This window comes from Capra hircus, chromosome 15 (genome assembly GCF_001704415.2).
Source record: "Capra hircus breed San Clemente chromosome 15, ASM170441v1, whole genome shotgun sequence".
Taxonomy (NCBI): domain Eukaryota; kingdom Metazoa; phylum Chordata; class Mammalia; order Artiodactyla; family Bovidae; genus Capra; species Capra hircus.
Window position 1 is genome coordinate 40,482,339 of NC_030822.1, and position 17,516 is coordinate 40,499,854.

Below are 17,516 nucleotides of genomic sequence, written 5' to 3' on the forward strand. Positions count from 1 at the left end.
TGGGGAGGGTTGAATAGAGGTGCCAGGAATGCCATTTTTATCTATAGCCTAGTAAAGTCAGCTTCTTGATACTCCACTTAGTTTTAATTTCATATTTAAAAATTATCTACCAGAAGCTATTAATGTTCTAACTTCAAAGAAGTCTGCTAGAATACAGGGAAAAGCTAGCTTCAGTTAGAGTAAGGAGACAGTTTTAACGATAACTGTGGGGTTTCAAGAACTTCCTGGGAGGGACAATGAGAATGCATTCACCATGCATTCCAGTATGACGATGAAAAGATGTCAGCCAAGTTCAAGTTTTATTGCTATGCATTAGTAATGTCCCTCCCAATTCAGGAAACTTCTCGGCACTGTCCTGGATTACAGGAACTACATATTGGTTACTTACAGTAACCTGAAATAAAGAGGAACCACCACCTTGAATTCCCTAATCAAAATTACTTGTCTATGTATTTAATGTTCCTAAGTCAAGTCCTAGCTCAAAACAAAAGCTGTCACTTCTTCATATATCTGTATGTACTACTTCAAAGTCTTGTCAAAGCTATGGTTTTTCCAGTAGTCACGTATGGATGAGAGTTGGACTATAAAAAAAGCCGAGTGCTGAAGCATTGATGCTTTTAAACTGTGGTGTTGGAGAAAAAGGAAATCAGTCCTGAATATTCATTGGAAAGATTGATGCTGAAACTCCCAATACTTTGGCCACCTGATGCAGAGAAGTGACACTCCTTGGAAAAGACCATGATGCTAGGAAAGACTGAAGATAGAGGGGACGACAGAGGATGAGATGTCTGGATGGCATTACCCACTCGATGGACATGAGTTTGAGCAAGCTCTGGGAGTTGGTAATGGACAGGAATCCTGGTGTGCTGCAGTTCACAAGGTCGCAGAATTGGACATGACTGAGCAACTGAACTGACTTAAGTCACACAACTATATCAAGTATCACAATGTTTATTGATAGATACAAGTATATAAAATCAGGGCATGAACATGACTTGATAAATTAAGTAGACTTAATTTCAATACTATAATAAGAGGGACCAATTCAAATTCTCACCATTTGTTTCACACCCACAAAGACCACTTCAAGGGCATTTACGATCTCTCAAAACTGATCAGTTTTGTGCAAGTAAACCATGTTTCTTTTAAAAAGACTTGTGCACTTGCCCAGGCTCAAGGATATTAAAATCTAGCACATAAAGCCCATTACTAGAGGTAGAAATACAGGCAATATACTATTACGGCAACAACCATCAATTACAGTTAAGAATTTTTCTGTAACAACCAAATGGATAATCAAATATTGCAACAACTCAAGTATTACTGAGCAAAGTGCATTTCTACAGTATTCAGTGTTGCTATTCAGTTTTCTAACTTAAAACAGCCTATGATAACTGGCAGCAAAGAAGGTCCTTGCAATAGACTGCCTCTGCTTGAGAACTTATGATGTAATTATTGCATGCTGCTAATATACTATCTAAACATTAAAGATACTCCTAAAATATTTGATGGTAGACTATGATTAAGACATTACACTACAAAAAAACCTTATGCAGAAGGAAATCCTAACTGACGTGCTTCTGCTTTTAAATATTGTGAAAACATTACAGCGGAATGAATTTTCGCAGTGGTTAGGTCAAATGCAGTTACACCATAGCAACAGTATGTTTTGCACAATTTAAGGCTTTGGCTGGTTCTTTTAGTCGGCTTCTTCCTCTGATTCTTCTTCTTCAGCAGTTTCTAGCCAGGTTAGCCACTGATTCACCTGTAGTTTGTAATTTAACAAAATAAGCAGTACTTAGAAAATACAGAATAGCAGTATTCCCAATCAACCAACCAACTGCCCCAAGAACCAAAGTTTTAGACAGTACCACACATCTTATAATTGCAAGCAGTGTTCAGAACCTAACATACAAGCTGTTTGGGGCTTCCCTGATGGCTCAGGGTAAGAATTGCCTGTCAATGTAGAAGCAGATTTGATCCCTGGGTAGAGAAGATCTCCTCGGGAAGAAAATGGCAACCTGCTTCAATAATCCTGCCTGGAGAATTCCATGGCCAGAGGAGTCTGGTGGGCTATAGTCCATGGGGTCACAAAGAGACACAACTGAGCAATAAACAATTAACACAAGCTGTTTATGGCCAGTTAACACGGGTGTCAATTCTTTGACACCACTCCCATCACACTTCAAAACTGTTTCAATATGGGACAGTGGCTCATCCCAAACTTAAATGTTAGCAATGCTGGGGAGGGAGGAGAGGGACAAAGAAGATCCCAAGAGAGTAATTTCTAGTCCCATCCAGAACTTTAGGACCAGATTCCCCAAGGACGAGACTAAGGACAAACACTGTGATGGTGATCCTCCTGAAACTAGCTTAAGAACCTCAGGAGTAAAGACTACTACACACTAGCATTTCTCAAAGCCTGGCCCCTGGGAAAAGTAGTATGAGAATCTCCTGAGTTGTATACCACATGCAGACCTAAGTCAGAATGTCTATAATCAGACCTGAAACTTCCTTTGAAAATTACTTTCCAGGTGATTGATGTATGCTGTGGAATCCCCTGACATTATAAAAATTTTCCTCAGGGCTAGAATTCACTTTGTAAGTTAGAAAATCATGGTATGTAATATTACCAGGGCTATTTTGCTTATATTTAACTTTAAAAGCTTCATTTAAGTAATACCAATTAAGATGGAAAAACCACAACAAATTTCTCTAAAATTTACCTGGAACAAAGCCTTGCCTTTCCCTGGAAACTCTTGGGTTATATCTTCTTTCCAAGCCAAGAAAGCTTCTTCTTCAATAATTTCCATGTCATAGAAGTGAACAAAAAAGCGGAGTAACATGCCTAGAAGACAAAATGTAACACCATTATTTAGTGTGTTTAACTACTGCCCGCCCATTTGTTGTTAATTATGATGCTAGTCCTCGCTCACCTTTTGGGAAGTTGCTGTTGTAGCAGTGCACCTGAAGAGCATAGAGGGCACTAACTTGTAGATCAACATGATCATGAAGGAATTTCTGCATTACTGGCTTGAAGGAAAGAAGCAGTTGTTTTTCCTGCTCTAACTGTTCTTTGGAAGGAGCAGAGGAAGAATCTGTTTCATCACTGGGTGGGTTTACTTCACTAGAAATGTACTGTAAGAAGCTGCACAGAAAAAGATCTTGTTACAACCTCCAAATGAAAAATTTCCAATTCAAGAAACAATTCTCAATCCCTTGCCTTGTAGACTTTCTTTCTAGTAAACTAAACACAGGCTAATTCTGTTTTTGATGTAGAAAAGCACAACTCTGTTATCTTACCTAGTCATTAAGATGTTCACAAATCCTTTATCTACATGAAGTTTGGGAGAGATGTTATCTTTAATCCATTTATATATGGTCTGAGGGGATGGATCCAACTTTATTTGCTTTAACAGTTCCTTCTCCAGTTTGAGAAGTGGGAATAAGAAACTCAGTCCCTTTCCTTCCAAGATCTCCAGCATGCGGTCCTTATTTTGATCAATTTCTGAAGAGACAAAGCCATTCCCATCATCAGGTAGTTCATTTTACTAAGTTGGTTTCTTAAAACTGCTTTGCAAACAATTTCCCAAACACACAAGATTTATGTAAAATAATGAAACAACTGAGCAAAGGAAACTTTGTATTTGGACCAAATGAAAATAGTTACATCATAATAGACTTTTATAAAGGTGAAGTCTATCTGTGGTAATGCTTATTATTATCCGGACAGGATAATCACACTGACCTATATAATAAATTCACTCAAAGTACTAAGGACTTTTAAATCTAGTATTAAAAACAAAAATCCCCAGCATTCTCTTACCTGGGAGCATTTTCTGCATATTGACCTTGCTCTGTTGGAAAAGCTCTGTTAACCATTCTCGATCTTGTAATTTAGCTAATTGCTGAAGACAAAGTAAGAAGAGAGGAAAATGGGTGCCACTTTCCAGTGGTTGAGCTAGTTCCGAAATGCTCACCAGCTCTGAAATGACAGCACGAGCTGCAAACTGTGCTAAATACGATTTCACCAAGGGGATGTCAACCTCCAGTTTGGGGCACTGGTCCAATACATTCAGGAAAGCCTGAAAGGAATATAGTACACAGTCAGTTCATAGTCAATTCAAATTTGAAGAGTTCTTACAGAATCAGAAAGTGTTCTACCTGCATGAAGTTGTCACTTGTGGCTATCCCTTCCTGTTTGAGTAAACTGATCAAAGAACTTGCTTTTTCTTTATCTTCATCACTTCTATCCAGTGACAGGATGATTACTTTGCTTAACATCTCAGGAAGGAAGTGTTTAGGAGCTCTCATCTCTCTTACACCATTGACAGCTTCATTTGCATTCCCGCTATTCAGGTATTCAGTTACAACAGTTTCCTGAAAAGAATGAAATCCCAGTATCTTTAGTTTTCCTGCCTCAAATACACCCCCATGAGCTAAATGATGAGACTGTCTGAAACTCACGGTTAGTTTAAGCAGTTCTTCCTTTGACGGTGGTGGCTTTTTACTGGTCTTGGCAGGCTTTTCCTGGATAAGTGGTGGATTAGTTTTGAGACCAAGCTGAGGTGTCTACAAGAACAGCAAAATGATTAAGTATAAATGTTTAATAACTTTTTAATCATTAAAAGAAAAAGTGCTTATGAAGTTGAGAGCAAACATTAAAAAGCTTTCTTCAGACATCTTCAAAAGGTACTGGAACGATTGAAAATGTCATACTACATACATCCCATACCTGTCCCAGAGGTGGCGTTTGAGTGCGTGGTGGCTGTGCACTAGGAGGAATCATAGTTATTTGGGGCTGAAGCTTTGGCACTTGATTTTTATTCATTAGGAAAGACTGAGCAGGCCTCAAGCTAATCTAGAATTGAAAACAAAGCAAAACAGATATCCAAGTTAATAAGCAGTGAACTAACATTAATTGCAACCCTCTAAAGTTAACTCAGCATATACAAACATGATGGAACCTATGGCAGAAATCTAAGTCAAATAACTAAAAATGTTACTGTCATGATATTTAATTTATAGCAAGAAAACTAAAGATCTGATCCAGACAAAAAAACAACATGGCTATAAATCTTTTATTTATACCACAACTCTCCAAGGATTAGCATCACTAAAACATGAAAATAAAAACCAGAAAATTTAATTAGAGCTTAAAAAACGTTTTACTTTATCCAGAGTCATTTTATTTGCAGGGAAGTCACAATCAAAATCTTGACAACCATTTTCCTTACTCTAACTGAAGACTTGCCCTCATATCTCATAATCTTCGCTCATAGGACGCTGGACATTCAAAGAAAGAAAAAGTAGTACAGAAAAGAGAGAAAGAAAGTAAAGATAAAAGAATTCCAGCATTAAGTCCTCTTAATGCGTCTTTTTTTTATAATCATCGGGCAAGAGATTTCTGAATTGATATACTATGGTATATAAATAACATAGGCAAATGTACCTCATCTGCATTAAGCTGTCCTTTCTTAGAAAACCGAGGTGGCATATCCTTCGACTGTCCTTGCAGCTGGGATAAGAGTCCCTGACTCTGGTTATGGTAGAGCTGGCTTAGCCCCTATTTCAGAAAGAGAGAAATAAAAGTCTAGATAAAAAGGAGTCCACACATTATGGTAATCAAGTACCAAAGTGATGAGGCCAAGCCACAAGAAAGCTGCATTTGCCCAGAGAAAGTAAAAGATGAAACAGAAGAATAAAATTCTAACCTAACTGTCAAATAAAGTGATGTGATTTTACTAATACTTTACTAATCTTAATAATAACCATTTCACCCAGTTTGAAATAACTGTCACAGATATAAATCTAGTTTAGAAAAACGTTTTTAGGTTTTCTAAACCTAAAACATTTACACTTAAAAAAAATTAATCATATGTATTCCAAAACGTAATTACTTGTTGCCTAAATATTCTTAAATGTATTCTTACCTGGCTTTTCATAAACTTGCCTCCCATCTCCCCAAACTGCGACTGTGTGGGAGGCATGATGTGTCCCCCATGGCCATTGAAGAGCTGATTTGAACGATGGCGCCCCATGGTGGGTGAAAATCTATCCTGGATAACTCCTGGACCAGTACCAATTCCGCTTCCTTAAAATATAGACACGGAGAACTCTTTAATGTTGAAACTGTTAAACTCATTATTTAATGCAACCAAACCATCTGTTCAAAATCACCTGGCATTTGTCCAAACATATCAGCAAGTCCTCCAAGTGGGTCCCTATCCATTTTCATCCTGGGTGGCATAAACGGTCCCTCCAGAAAGAAGTCACTTCTCATCCCTTGAGCCATAGGAGCAGGAATAAACACTCCTAGATCCTTCAGAAATAAAGTGAATAAACACTTACTTCTAGACACTACTTTATATAAAGTGAAAATTCTTACAGCAGGAAAATCAAATACTTCTCTGGATAAGAATGCCACTGATGTATTCTCTATAAACAACTTGTTCTCAAGAGAATACAGACAGCAAAAACATTATGCTCTATTGGTAAGACAAGACAGTCTCAAATAAAGATGTTTTAATAGGGTTTTTGTGCCATTATAAACACAACCCCCACTTACTGATTATAAAGCAAAGCAAAACTTACTTTTACTGCATCTTGACGGATTTGATTGATCGTCTTTGGTCCATTGTCAAGAAAAGCTTTGCGAGGAACCCAATGGTGTTCTCGCAACTCTACGGTATCCTTTAATATAAAAAGTTTTTAATAAACATTATTTCAATACTCCTAAACAAAAGTCAGCTTACCAACACACCTAAAGAAAACAGTTTTACCTGCAGCAGGAAACGAATCCTCGCCGGCAATTCCTTACTTAACATCAAGGAGCACATTCGGGCAAAGTACTGATCCATTAAGGACTAAAAGAGAAAAATAAAAACGTGTCCTGCTTAAGACTTCTAGATATCATCAAAGTTAATGACTAAAGGCAATCCTCTGTATCACCAAATAAGCTGTTTGATTTTAATACAATTATGACAGGCTATTTACACTATTTCTGTCAGCAACACACATACCTTGGCTCGTTCATGGTCTAATCTAGGCCCCACTGTCCTCATTATCTGACAGAGGCACTCCAAATCCTCTCCCATATCTTTGAGTTGGACTCTCTTCTTTTTTTCCAAAAGCTACCAAAACAAAGAAATGCCATGTTGTTTACAAATTTTTCTTGGTTTAGATGTAGCACTTTTCCATAAGTTTCTACTAACACATACAGTTCCTAGTGTCTAGCATACTATTCTTATTTGGTTTCTGTTCAAGAAATTTCTCCAAAGTGAGCAGTTTAAACCTAAGTAGGGAATCAGTTCTATCCCTATCTTGCAAAATACACTGCATACTTCCATATTTACAATATTTAAATAGCAGTTTTGCCAGCAATCTAAAATATTTAACTAGCACACCAAGTCTCAGATGGCGAAATTATAATTGACTCTATCTCCCCAAAATGATGTACATGATGATTAATGAAAGCTTAAATTCACAATCATTACTTACTGTTTTGATGCACTTATGAAGGATAGATTCATGAATAAGATCAAGCTTTCCAAGTTCTCCAATGAATTTGATGTTCCCCAACATCTTGATCTTGGCAATAGCTCTCTGTTCCTCCTCCTCAGGGAGGAGGGGATTTTCACGCTTATCATAGACTAAAAAGAAGAATAAAAGTAACATTCAGAATTAAGTTGAACATATGCAGTACTGTGTATTAGTTGCTCTGTCATGTCCTCTCTTTGCGACTGCAGACTGTAGCCACTAGGCTCCTCTGTCCATGGGATTCTCTAGGCAAGACTACTAGAGTGGGTTGCCATTCCTTTCTCCAGGGGATCTTCCCAACCCAGGAATCAAACCCAGGTCTTCTGCATTGCAGACAGATTCTTTACCATCTGAGGTACACAGTACAACTAAGTATTAAATTCTCACCATCAACATTTCTGGTTCGGTTTTCAAATTCATCTTGTAATTTGGAAATTAGGAGGCGTCTGAATGTCTGTAAGAAACAAAGACATTTGTCAGGGTTTGATAATAAAACCTTCCAAATCAACTTAAAATAAGCAAGCACACACGCCCACTTACTGTGCTTTGCTTCTGTCCTGGTTGACCCTCTGCTGCTGGGCCATCAAAGTTTGGTGCATCTTCTGCCAATCGCAGACATAGCTGAGCATACAGTGAGCTATACTTTGGCTCTTCTAGGGCTTTGTCCACAATCTACAGAAAATATGCCGTTAAAAAAATTAAATATGACAACTTTTGAAAAAACCTTTCTTTATAACTTAATACTCCCTTGCAGTCTTAAGGATCTTGAATCGCATAACAAACTTCTGACAAATTCCCTATACAAATGCTTCACTGGTAACCTGGAAATAAGCACATCTCTTTTGTAAGGCTTCTTATGTGAACTTAAGATGAGGTATGTAAAGTGCCCAGCACATAGGCTGGAAAAATGTAAGCACTTAAATGTTAGCTATTACAGAGTACCAAAAAAGTCTAATTACATATATCTCACAGTAGTAAAACCCTCTCCCCTTTGAGGAGTTGAATTACCTTGGAAAAATGGAATCACCATAAAACTAACATTTCCAAAATGTGGTATTTTTCACAAAAGGAAAAACAAAGCAACCCCAGTCCCCAAGAGCCTGATAATCCAATTAACCCAAGCACAGTATATACCATTTCAAATTGACCTCTTAAGTCTGATACCATCAAAAGTAATTAAAAAAAACGTGTTCAAATATACATACACTTAACTCACACCTTAGTTTTAGAAGCAACAATGAAGTGTATAAATACAAAAGCAAAGAACAAAAAACCACTCAAAACCCAACATGGGTTCAAAGTATTTTCCTCCTCCTTTCAGTTAAGCCAACATTTAACTTACCAGCAGTATGACCCCTTTAAGGATGAGTTTAGACTCTACACCCACATTGAGGAGCTCAAGGCATAGCTTGTCAAACTTCTCAGGAGTAAGCTTATTTAATATGCTATGAAAAAGGAATCAGACTAGGTATCAGCAACATACAAAATTACCCAGTTAAAAAATAGCCTTTAAATTATGCTTTTTCCCTTTCATCACTTTCCCCTTTAACATCAAGACATTTTTCTTACCCATCTAACCAAAGCGATGTGGAAATAAACCTATTTAAGAACACCTATCTAACTGGTGGGGGTTCCCAGCTATTGGACAAGAAAATCTCATTCTCAAAACCCAGATCAAGAGCCTCCCTCCTTAATATCAAGGCTAGATACAGGAGCTAAACTGTTATATTTTGCCATCACTGGCTTACATACCAGGTACAGAATATGTCAGCACAATAGGCTTCTGCATTTTAATCTAATGACCAAAAGCAACTAACTGAGCCCCAAACAGTGATGTGCTGATTTTCAGCCTAAAACTGTCAACACCGGCATTTCACTTAAGAGTTATGAACACTGCCTTCAAGTAATATAGCATACACACAATAGAAGCAGTTAATCCAGTCTCCCCTCCTTTTAAAAGACAAAACAGACCTAATAAACTTACCCTCTTACTTTCCTGAAGATTGCATCATGTCGTTCTTTTTCATTTGCGGAGTTGTTTGCTGCGGAGTTGTCATCTCGTCTAGTGCTTCGTGCAGGAATCCATTTCTGAGCGTTTTGCCCTGGGGTTTTCCCCAGGAACTCGCTAGTAAAAATTATTAAGAGAATTAAAATAAGACAACTTAAGCACAGCATCCAGTCACACATCAAGTATCATACATATCAAAAATCCTTCTAAATAGAAAAAACAGTTTAGGTTTTCTCAACTCCCTTACAACTAAGCAACTCCTATTTAGTGCATCAGAATAACCTGAAAAATTTGTTAAAGGAAGTCCCAGGCCCAGCCCACTCTCTGCTGTAGTGGCTCAGGGGTAAGGCCTGAATAATTTGCATCTCTAGTAAGCTCACAGGTGATGCCAGTGATGCTGGTCCAGGATCCACATAGTGAAAATCAACATTTTCTAATATCTCATGACCATGTTATATACTTCCAGATTTATTACTATAATTTCATATGAACATTTGAAGAAATAACATCAGTGAAAACAATCCAGAGTAAGAGAATAAAAGAGCAGTTTGAGAGCCTCAACTCTTATTAGAGGATTTGACTAAAGAATAATCAATAACTGATATTCTATATTTAGAATATGTAGCAGAAATCAAGCCCAGTAAGATTAGGATTGCTGATGTCCTATAACTATATGTTGTAATGTTAGAAAGACCATTAACCTCAGTCTGTTATATAAGTCACTCTTTTCACTGTTTACTATACCTGTTGCCAGCAGTCTTGGGATAGTGCTGAGGTGCACCCCTACTTCCTCCTCCGCCCGAAGAAGCACTATTTAAAAGAAAAACTTTTTTTAAATAAAAAAGTACACCCCAAGTATGTTTCACTCAAAACAGATACAGGATCTCTTTAATTATTCTGCATTACAGTAAGTACATCACAGATGAAGACTGAACTTAGGCCCAATGGAAAGCCAACTAATTACATTTATTCTTCAGATAGCACACAGAAAACAGTGGAAATTGAAGGGCTTTAAAGAAATGTACATGCATATTATAAATTAATCCTGCAGCGCAATCAAGTCAGAACTATTTGGTGTGGTTATTCTTTTGGTCCTAATAATTGCCAAAACAAAATCTACACATACCTGAAACGAGAAGCACCCCCTTCTGCGATCGCACTCTCCACTTTGGCGGCTTGACAACGAAGAATCTTCAAAAGAATAATATTAATGGATGGGGTGGGGAGGGAAGAGGATGGGAGAAATGAAAAACCTAGAATGAGAAAGAGTACCAAAATTAGTCACCGCTAACATACAAATCCATAAACCCTCCTTCAGTTACAATGTATTTCAGTCTGACACTGCAGTTGATTGAACGTAAGGTCTCGTAAGACTAAAATAGAACGTACTCAAAACACAAATTAACAGTAAAATTTTGTTGGCCACTTGGAAATTCACTTGTGTTCAAGGACGCAGGAAGTGCCTACATAGAGATAGAATCAATCTCTGAAAAAGCCACTTTCCCTCCTTTACAGCTGAGTACGGAGATCAATTGTGGAAAAATCTGTTAGCAAACGGGCACACCATGTGAAAACATTGTAATAGACTTTACTGCCTCAACGACGAGCAACACTGAGTAAGACGGCTTTTCCCACTGTCCACCCCTTAACTGGGCGCAGAGGGCCTGAGGGGGAGACCTGAGTTGCACAGCAGCTGACATCAGGCAGGCGGAAGACCAGGGCCACAACATGGCAGCAGGAACCTCCGCCCCATTTCCCCCTTCCTGGGAACAAAAGAGCAGTGGATTCCTCCCACCCAGGCCCGAGTTAGGGAAGTGGTTCCGACAGCCTCCTACCGAAGCCGCCGGCGGCAAACCTCGGGGAGGAGCGGAGGCCGCCCCCGCGGCTAGGCGCCCGGCTCTTTGTTCTCGGGCAGAAAGGCGGCCTCCTTCCCACCCGCCGCCGCCTCCAGCGGCCCCCTCCCACCCATAAATTCCCGAGGGACTGACAGCCGCCTCGCCGCTCCCTGCCCAATCGACAAAAGCTCAGAAACCCTCATTTCCCCCCCTTCTCCCGTCGCAGGCGGGGCTCGCCGGGCAGGCCCTCCGCTCTCCCACCAAGGGCAGCCCCACCGCTCCCCGCCGGCCCCGGCTTCACACACTTCCTCCCCGCCGGGAGGCCGGGCTCCGGGACTCCTCCGGCTCGGCTGGTCCCGCGCCAACGGCCGGGCCCCCCGCCCCCGCCGGCCCGCGTCCGTCCCCGCCGCGCGCGCCGCCCGGCCACGCTCTCTCCACGTCCGAGCACACCCGCGCCTTGGCCCGGCCCGGGCCCCGCGGAGGACGGCCACCGACAGCCACGAAGACGGCCGTAGACCGCCAGGGCTGCCGACTTCCTCCTACTCCGTCAGCGACGGGAAGGGAGAACAAAGAGGAGGAATTTTCAGGTGCCAGAAACCCGGAGGAAACGCTAAAAAAGAGTCGCCCCGCCCGGCTCCGCCTGTGGCCGCCATTTTGTGCTGCTCAGGAAGAAGCGGCCAGGGACGGCGGCCATTTTAGAGCGCTCCACTCGGCGGCGGCGCCGGCGGTAGCTCCACTCACCTTCACCGAGAACTCAGCAGCTGCTCCCGCAGCTGCCTCCTCAGGATCCGGTCGTCGGGGACGGGGAAGGGAGGGGGAAGGGGAACGGAAAACAAAAAAGGGGGAGGGAAGGGGGAGGAAGGAGTCGGAACCGGCTTGAAACAGCTCAGAAGAGTCGCTGCTGCAGCCACAACCCGATACTCGCCGCCACCTCCATAGAGCTCCGACTCGCTGCTGGCGCTGAGGCGTGTCTGAAGCCGAACTTATCACTCTAGGGCAGCCGAACCCACCAGAGCCGCCCCGAATGGCTCCTTCTCCACCCAATCAGCGGCTTGGCTTCTGTCTACCGCCAATCGGGGCAGGGCGACGGGGAGGAGCCACAGGGCCAAGCTCGGTTGCGGTGCAGCCCCGCCGCAGTGCGCAAAGCCATATTCGCGAAGGCTCTGAGACCAAGCCAGTGGCGTAAGGGGAACTGGGGACAGTCGAGATGCGGCTCGCTTGCGTAAACTCGTAGAATCCTCTGAGTCTGCGTTGGTGTGGCTGCCTCGTCTTCCTCCTGTCTCTTTGTTCCCGGGGTCCGTATCCCGTGTTCGAGATATGCAGCCCTCAGCTCCTCCACCTCGGTTTCTCACCGGGAATGTGGGAAGGAAACTCGCTCTTCCACCCGGCCCGATTCCCGTCCTTGGCGTGTGCGAGCACTGATTTTCCTGGCGCCCCGGGGGAGCCGAGATTGCCCCTCGCAGGCTGAGCCTCCCTGGGACTGGCCTGCAGTGCTAAGGCCTGGCGCCCCTGGGGCGCAGCGCCGGGAATCTTTGGTCTTCAGGTGCTCGGCTTCGCCTTTGGGTCGGGAAGCCCTGAGTGCACGGTTCAGGAGACTGGACGGTGCACCTCAGTGCGCTAAGAAAGCTTTATTCAGCTCCCTATTTATTCCATCCCCTACTGAGTGAATGAGAAAAGGATGAAAGGAAGGGGTTTATCGTCTTCGTACCTCACTGTGGAGAAAGCTTTTCCCAAAGGAATGTCCGTCCAACAGTCACGGAAGAAGACCCAGAATATACCAGAATTCTTTAGAAGTAGTGTTTGCAGAGCGCAGGCGTCTGGAGGATTTTAATTGCCAGCTCCTGATTTGTTTTTTAAAGCACGTTGAAGACTGTATTTTCCATTTTATATAAGGTCCACTCTAACAAATAGGATTAGGCTTTTCAAAGGCGTCAGGCTGAACTATTTATACTTCTCAGCTAATGTTTTAAGGGAGAGGAAGAGTAAAATGAAGTGTTCCATCGTATGCGACATTTTAGCTATACAAAAATGGAGTCATGTTTCCATAAACTTAAACAACAGAAATGCCCCCATTTTCATTTTGAGTTTTGTTCTTGATACAATGTGTAATTTAAAGAGAGAAACCATATATATATGTTTTTTTTTTTTAACATGGATAACCTTTAAAGAAAGTCCAATAAAGTCCAGGATTTTCAAGGTTTCCAACATATTTGACGTGTGAAAACAGCTTTTGGGGTTGAAAGTACCTAGTCCTTCATATGATTTTCAAGAGAGGTGCCTGTTTTTCGTAGGACCAATATGGAAGGGTTTGATGGGGCCCTGAACGTTTGTAACAGCTTTAGATCTTTGCCATTTATTATTAGGCTGATCATTCCCCTTCATATTTTTCTAAAGTTATTTTGATATTAAGCCAATTTCACTTGAACTTTGACAACTGGATATTCCCACCCTTGGAGTTAGTTACATGTTAAAAGAAAAAAGTAAACTATATTTTCAGGAAAGACAAAAATTGTATTTCAAATAGAGCTTCCACTTTGTAATTTCAGAACCCTTTAGCTTCAAAATGACAGAATAATATTTCAAAATAATTTCTATAGGGCTTTACAGTTTGCAAAAATGTTTTCATATATTTGATTTTTTTTTACATAACTGGGTTACATTCTTTATGATATTAATCTGAAAGAAGAGTGTTTAAAAACACTATACTAGGTTAGACTTCAAAGAGAATAATATACTGAACCCTAACGCCTATAGATGGTCTTTTAAAATACATATATTTATTTATTCACTTGTCTGCATTTGGTCTTGGTTACAGCATATGCAGTCTTTTAATTGCAGCATATGGAATCCAGTTCCCTGACCAGGGATGGAACCCAGGCCCCCTGCCATGGGAGTGCAGAGTCTTAGCCACTGGACCACCAGGGAAGTCACTGGATAGTCTTTTAATTGAGGAACTTGAAACTCAATAATTAAACATAAAAGAGGTTTTCCTTAATCTTGTATTTAATCTTTGCTAATTGTGAACCCCTTTGCTATGGGCTTTGAAGGATGAGTGTATGTAGAAACTGGGCTAAGAGGAGTAAAGTAGAAATATGGATAAAATATAATCTTTCAATTACCTTTCAATAGGTGGGAGATATATTCATATTTTGAAATGTTTCCATCACATCCTGGATGTATGAAAATTCAAGTCATCTGGAATTTAGCTTTCAGTTTATAGGAAATTGAATTTTAAATACACCCACTTCAATCTGCTAGTTTTTTTTTTTTTTGCTAGTTTTAACACTTATATTTTATGTCAGTTTTCTAAAGATTGAGAAGATCTTAAGAGTCCTGAGTTGATAACTTACAGATAATTGCATTATTTTAATATCAAATGTTGTTTATTATTATAACATTCTAACTTCTAAAGTGTCTGCTATCCTCTCTGTGCTTAAGGATTCCCCAGTCATATATCTCTAGCTCAGATCTTTTACTAGAATTCTGTTTCTAATGCCTGTTTATCAGAGACACAAACTTGTAGCCATATTTGGTTTAGGCCACACAGTAATTTTAAACGTTTGCATTAGTTGACATTGAAATTTTATGAGATTTTTCCATACAAATCTAGATTTCCATCTTTTCATGAAAAAAATCTTAAAATATGGCAATACTGGCCTGAAATTCCACCACAGTGAGACTTACTTGATTCACTCATAAGCCAGGTTGTGCAGTGATAAAGAATCTGCCTGCCAATGCAGGAGACACAAGAGACTCTGGTTTGATCCTTGGGTTGGGAATATCCCTTGAAGTAGAAGACCCTCTGGAGTAGAAAATGGCAACCCACTCCAGTATTCTTGTCTGGGAAATTCCATGGACAGAGGAGCCTGGCAGTACAGTACAACTGAACATGCATTCATGGCCTCTTATAGCCAGTATTCTTTTTTGTTATTTGTTCAAATTCAACAGACTTGGTATTAACTGATCATCTTCCTATTGTAAGGAAAAGGAATAGAACATTTAGTACAAATACCTTCTCTGCCACTTACTGTGTAACTTTGGGCAAATTTAACTGCTCTCTCTTCTTAGTTTCTGAATCTATAAAGTGGGAATAGCAGTATTTACAGAGTTCTAAAGATTAAATAATGTATGTAAAGCACATAGCATAGTCCCTGATGCAGTAATTACATAATGTCAATTACCAAATTATCAATAATATTGATTATCCAACTATTTCATAACTACTTTAGTTTTGCTAAGGATTCCACTATTCTATACTAGAAACTTGACTCTACATTTTCTCTTTCCCTTTGATCAGGTATGACACTGAATTACTAAGTCCTTGTGTTACTTCCTTCTAAATAATAATCCTCCTACATTCATCTTCTTTCCTACAGTGTCACTGCATGCATGCTAAGGTTTGCCTTAGCAATTGTTCCTCCTGAATGATTGAAAAATTCCAGTTGTTCTCCTAGAATCTTTTCCTTCTTAGCCGTGTACTTATATAGGTCTCCTTTAAAACACTCCCCACCGCAACACAATGTATTATTATCATTCTTAAAAGAATTTTAGTGCTTCACTATTCTCTCCATCAGTTTGATCTCAACCTTGGCTGCACAGTACAGTCTCCTGGGGGAATGTTTTAAAACTCTTCAAGTCCAGGCTGCATCCAAGACTAGACATACCAAATCTCTCAGAGTTGGATCCAGACATCAACAGTTTTTAAAGCTCTTCAAGTGACTAGTGTACAGTCAAGGTTTGAGAAACACTGAGAGGTCATAGTATTATAGAAAATGAAAACATGTACAGCTGAAGAAAACCATTGTTGTTGTTCAGTTACTCACTTGTGGCCAACTCTTTGCGACCCCACGTCAGGCTTCCCTGTCCTTCACCATCTCCCAGGGCTTGCTAAAATTTATGTCCATTCAGTTGGTGATGATATCAAACTATCTTGTACTCTGTCATTCCCTTCTCTTCTTGCCTTCAGTCTTTCCCAGCATCAGGGTCTTTTCCAATGAGTCAGCTCTTTGCATCAGGTAGCCAGGGTACTAGAGCCTCAGCTTCAGCATCAGTCCCTCCAATGAATATTCATGGTTGATTTCCTTTAAGATTGACTAGGTTTGATCTCATTGCTGTCCAAGGGACTCTCAAGAGTCTTCTCCAGCACCACAGTTCAAAAGCATCAATTCTTTGGCACTTAGCCTTCTTTATGGTCCAACTGTCACATCTATACATGATTACTGGAAAGACCATCAGTTCAGTTCAGTCGCTCAGTCGTGTCCGACTCTTTGCAACCCCATGAATTGCAGCACTCCAGGCCTCCCGGTCCATCACCAACTCCTGGAGTTCACTCAAACTCACCTCCATCGAGTCGGTGATACCATCCAGCCATCTCATCCTCTGTCGTCCCCTTCTCCTCCTGCCCCCGATCCATCCCAGCATCAGAGTCTTTTTCAATGAGTCAACTCTTGGCATGAGGTGGCCGAAGTATTGGATTTCAGCTTTAGCACCACTCCCTCCAAAGAACACCCAGGACTGATCTCCTTTAAAATGGACTGGTTGGATATCCCTGCAGTCCAAGGGACTCTCAAGAGTCTTCTCCAACACCACAGTTCAAAAGCATCAATTCTTCAGCGCTCAGCTTTCCTCACAGTCCAACTCTCACATCCATACATGAGCACTGGAAAAACCATAGCCTTAACTAGTAATGTCTCTGCTTTTGAATATGCTGTCTAGGTTGGTCATAACTTTCCTTCAAGGAGTAAGTGTCTTTTAATTTCATGGCTGCAATCACCATCTGCAGTGATTTGGGAGCCCCCAAAAATAAAGTCTGACACTGTTTCCACTATTTCCCCATCTATTTCCCATGAAGTGATGGGACCAGATGCCATGATGTTAGCTTTCTGAATGTTGAGCTTAAAGCCTACTTTTTCACTCTCCTCTTTCACTTTCATCAAGAGGCTCTTTAGTTCCTCTTCACTTTCTGCCATAAGGGTGGTGTCATCTGTATATCTGAGGTTACTGATATTTCTCCTGGCAATCTTGATTCCAGCTTGTGCTTCCTCCAGCCCAGCGTTTCTCATGATGTACTCTGCATATAAGTTAAATAATCAGGGTGACGATATACAGCCTTGACATACTCCTTTTCCTATTTG

At 40.8% G+C, this 17,516-nt stretch overlaps 1 protein-coding gene across 2 annotated transcripts; it reads right to left on the minus strand.

Moving 5' to 3' along the window:
- Positions 936 to 12,447, minus strand: EIF4G2 (eukaryotic translation initiation factor 4 gamma 2). 2 transcript variants are annotated; one of them, XM_018059539.1, is made up of 22 exons: positions 12,124 to 12,442; positions 10,674 to 10,800; positions 10,292 to 10,357; positions 9,524 to 9,664; positions 8,882 to 8,984; positions 8,080 to 8,211; positions 7,927 to 7,993; positions 7,501 to 7,652; positions 7,023 to 7,133; positions 6,783 to 6,866; positions 6,595 to 6,693; positions 6,181 to 6,322; positions 5,934 to 6,094; positions 5,453 to 5,566; positions 4,736 to 4,861; positions 4,468 to 4,572; positions 4,165 to 4,380; positions 3,827 to 4,085; positions 3,304 to 3,508; positions 2,937 to 3,148; positions 2,727 to 2,848; positions 936 to 1,765 (listed from the first exon to the last, which is right to left on the minus strand). In XM_018059539.1, exons 8-22 carry the CDS (start codon positions 7,582 to 7,584, stop codon positions 1,700 to 1,702), a joined length of 2,106 nt encoding a protein of 701 aa, XP_017915028.1. In that variant the 5' UTR covers positions 7,585 to 7,652; positions 7,927 to 7,993; positions 8,080 to 8,211; positions 8,882 to 8,984; positions 9,524 to 9,664; positions 10,292 to 10,357; positions 10,674 to 10,800; positions 12,124 to 12,442; the 3' UTR covers positions 936 to 1,699. The 2 variants fall into 2 exon arrangements, with proteins under 2 accessions (XP_017915028.1, XP_017915029.1); XM_018059540.1 differs by lacking the exon at positions 5,453 to 5,566 and having other exon boundaries at positions 12,124 to 12,447.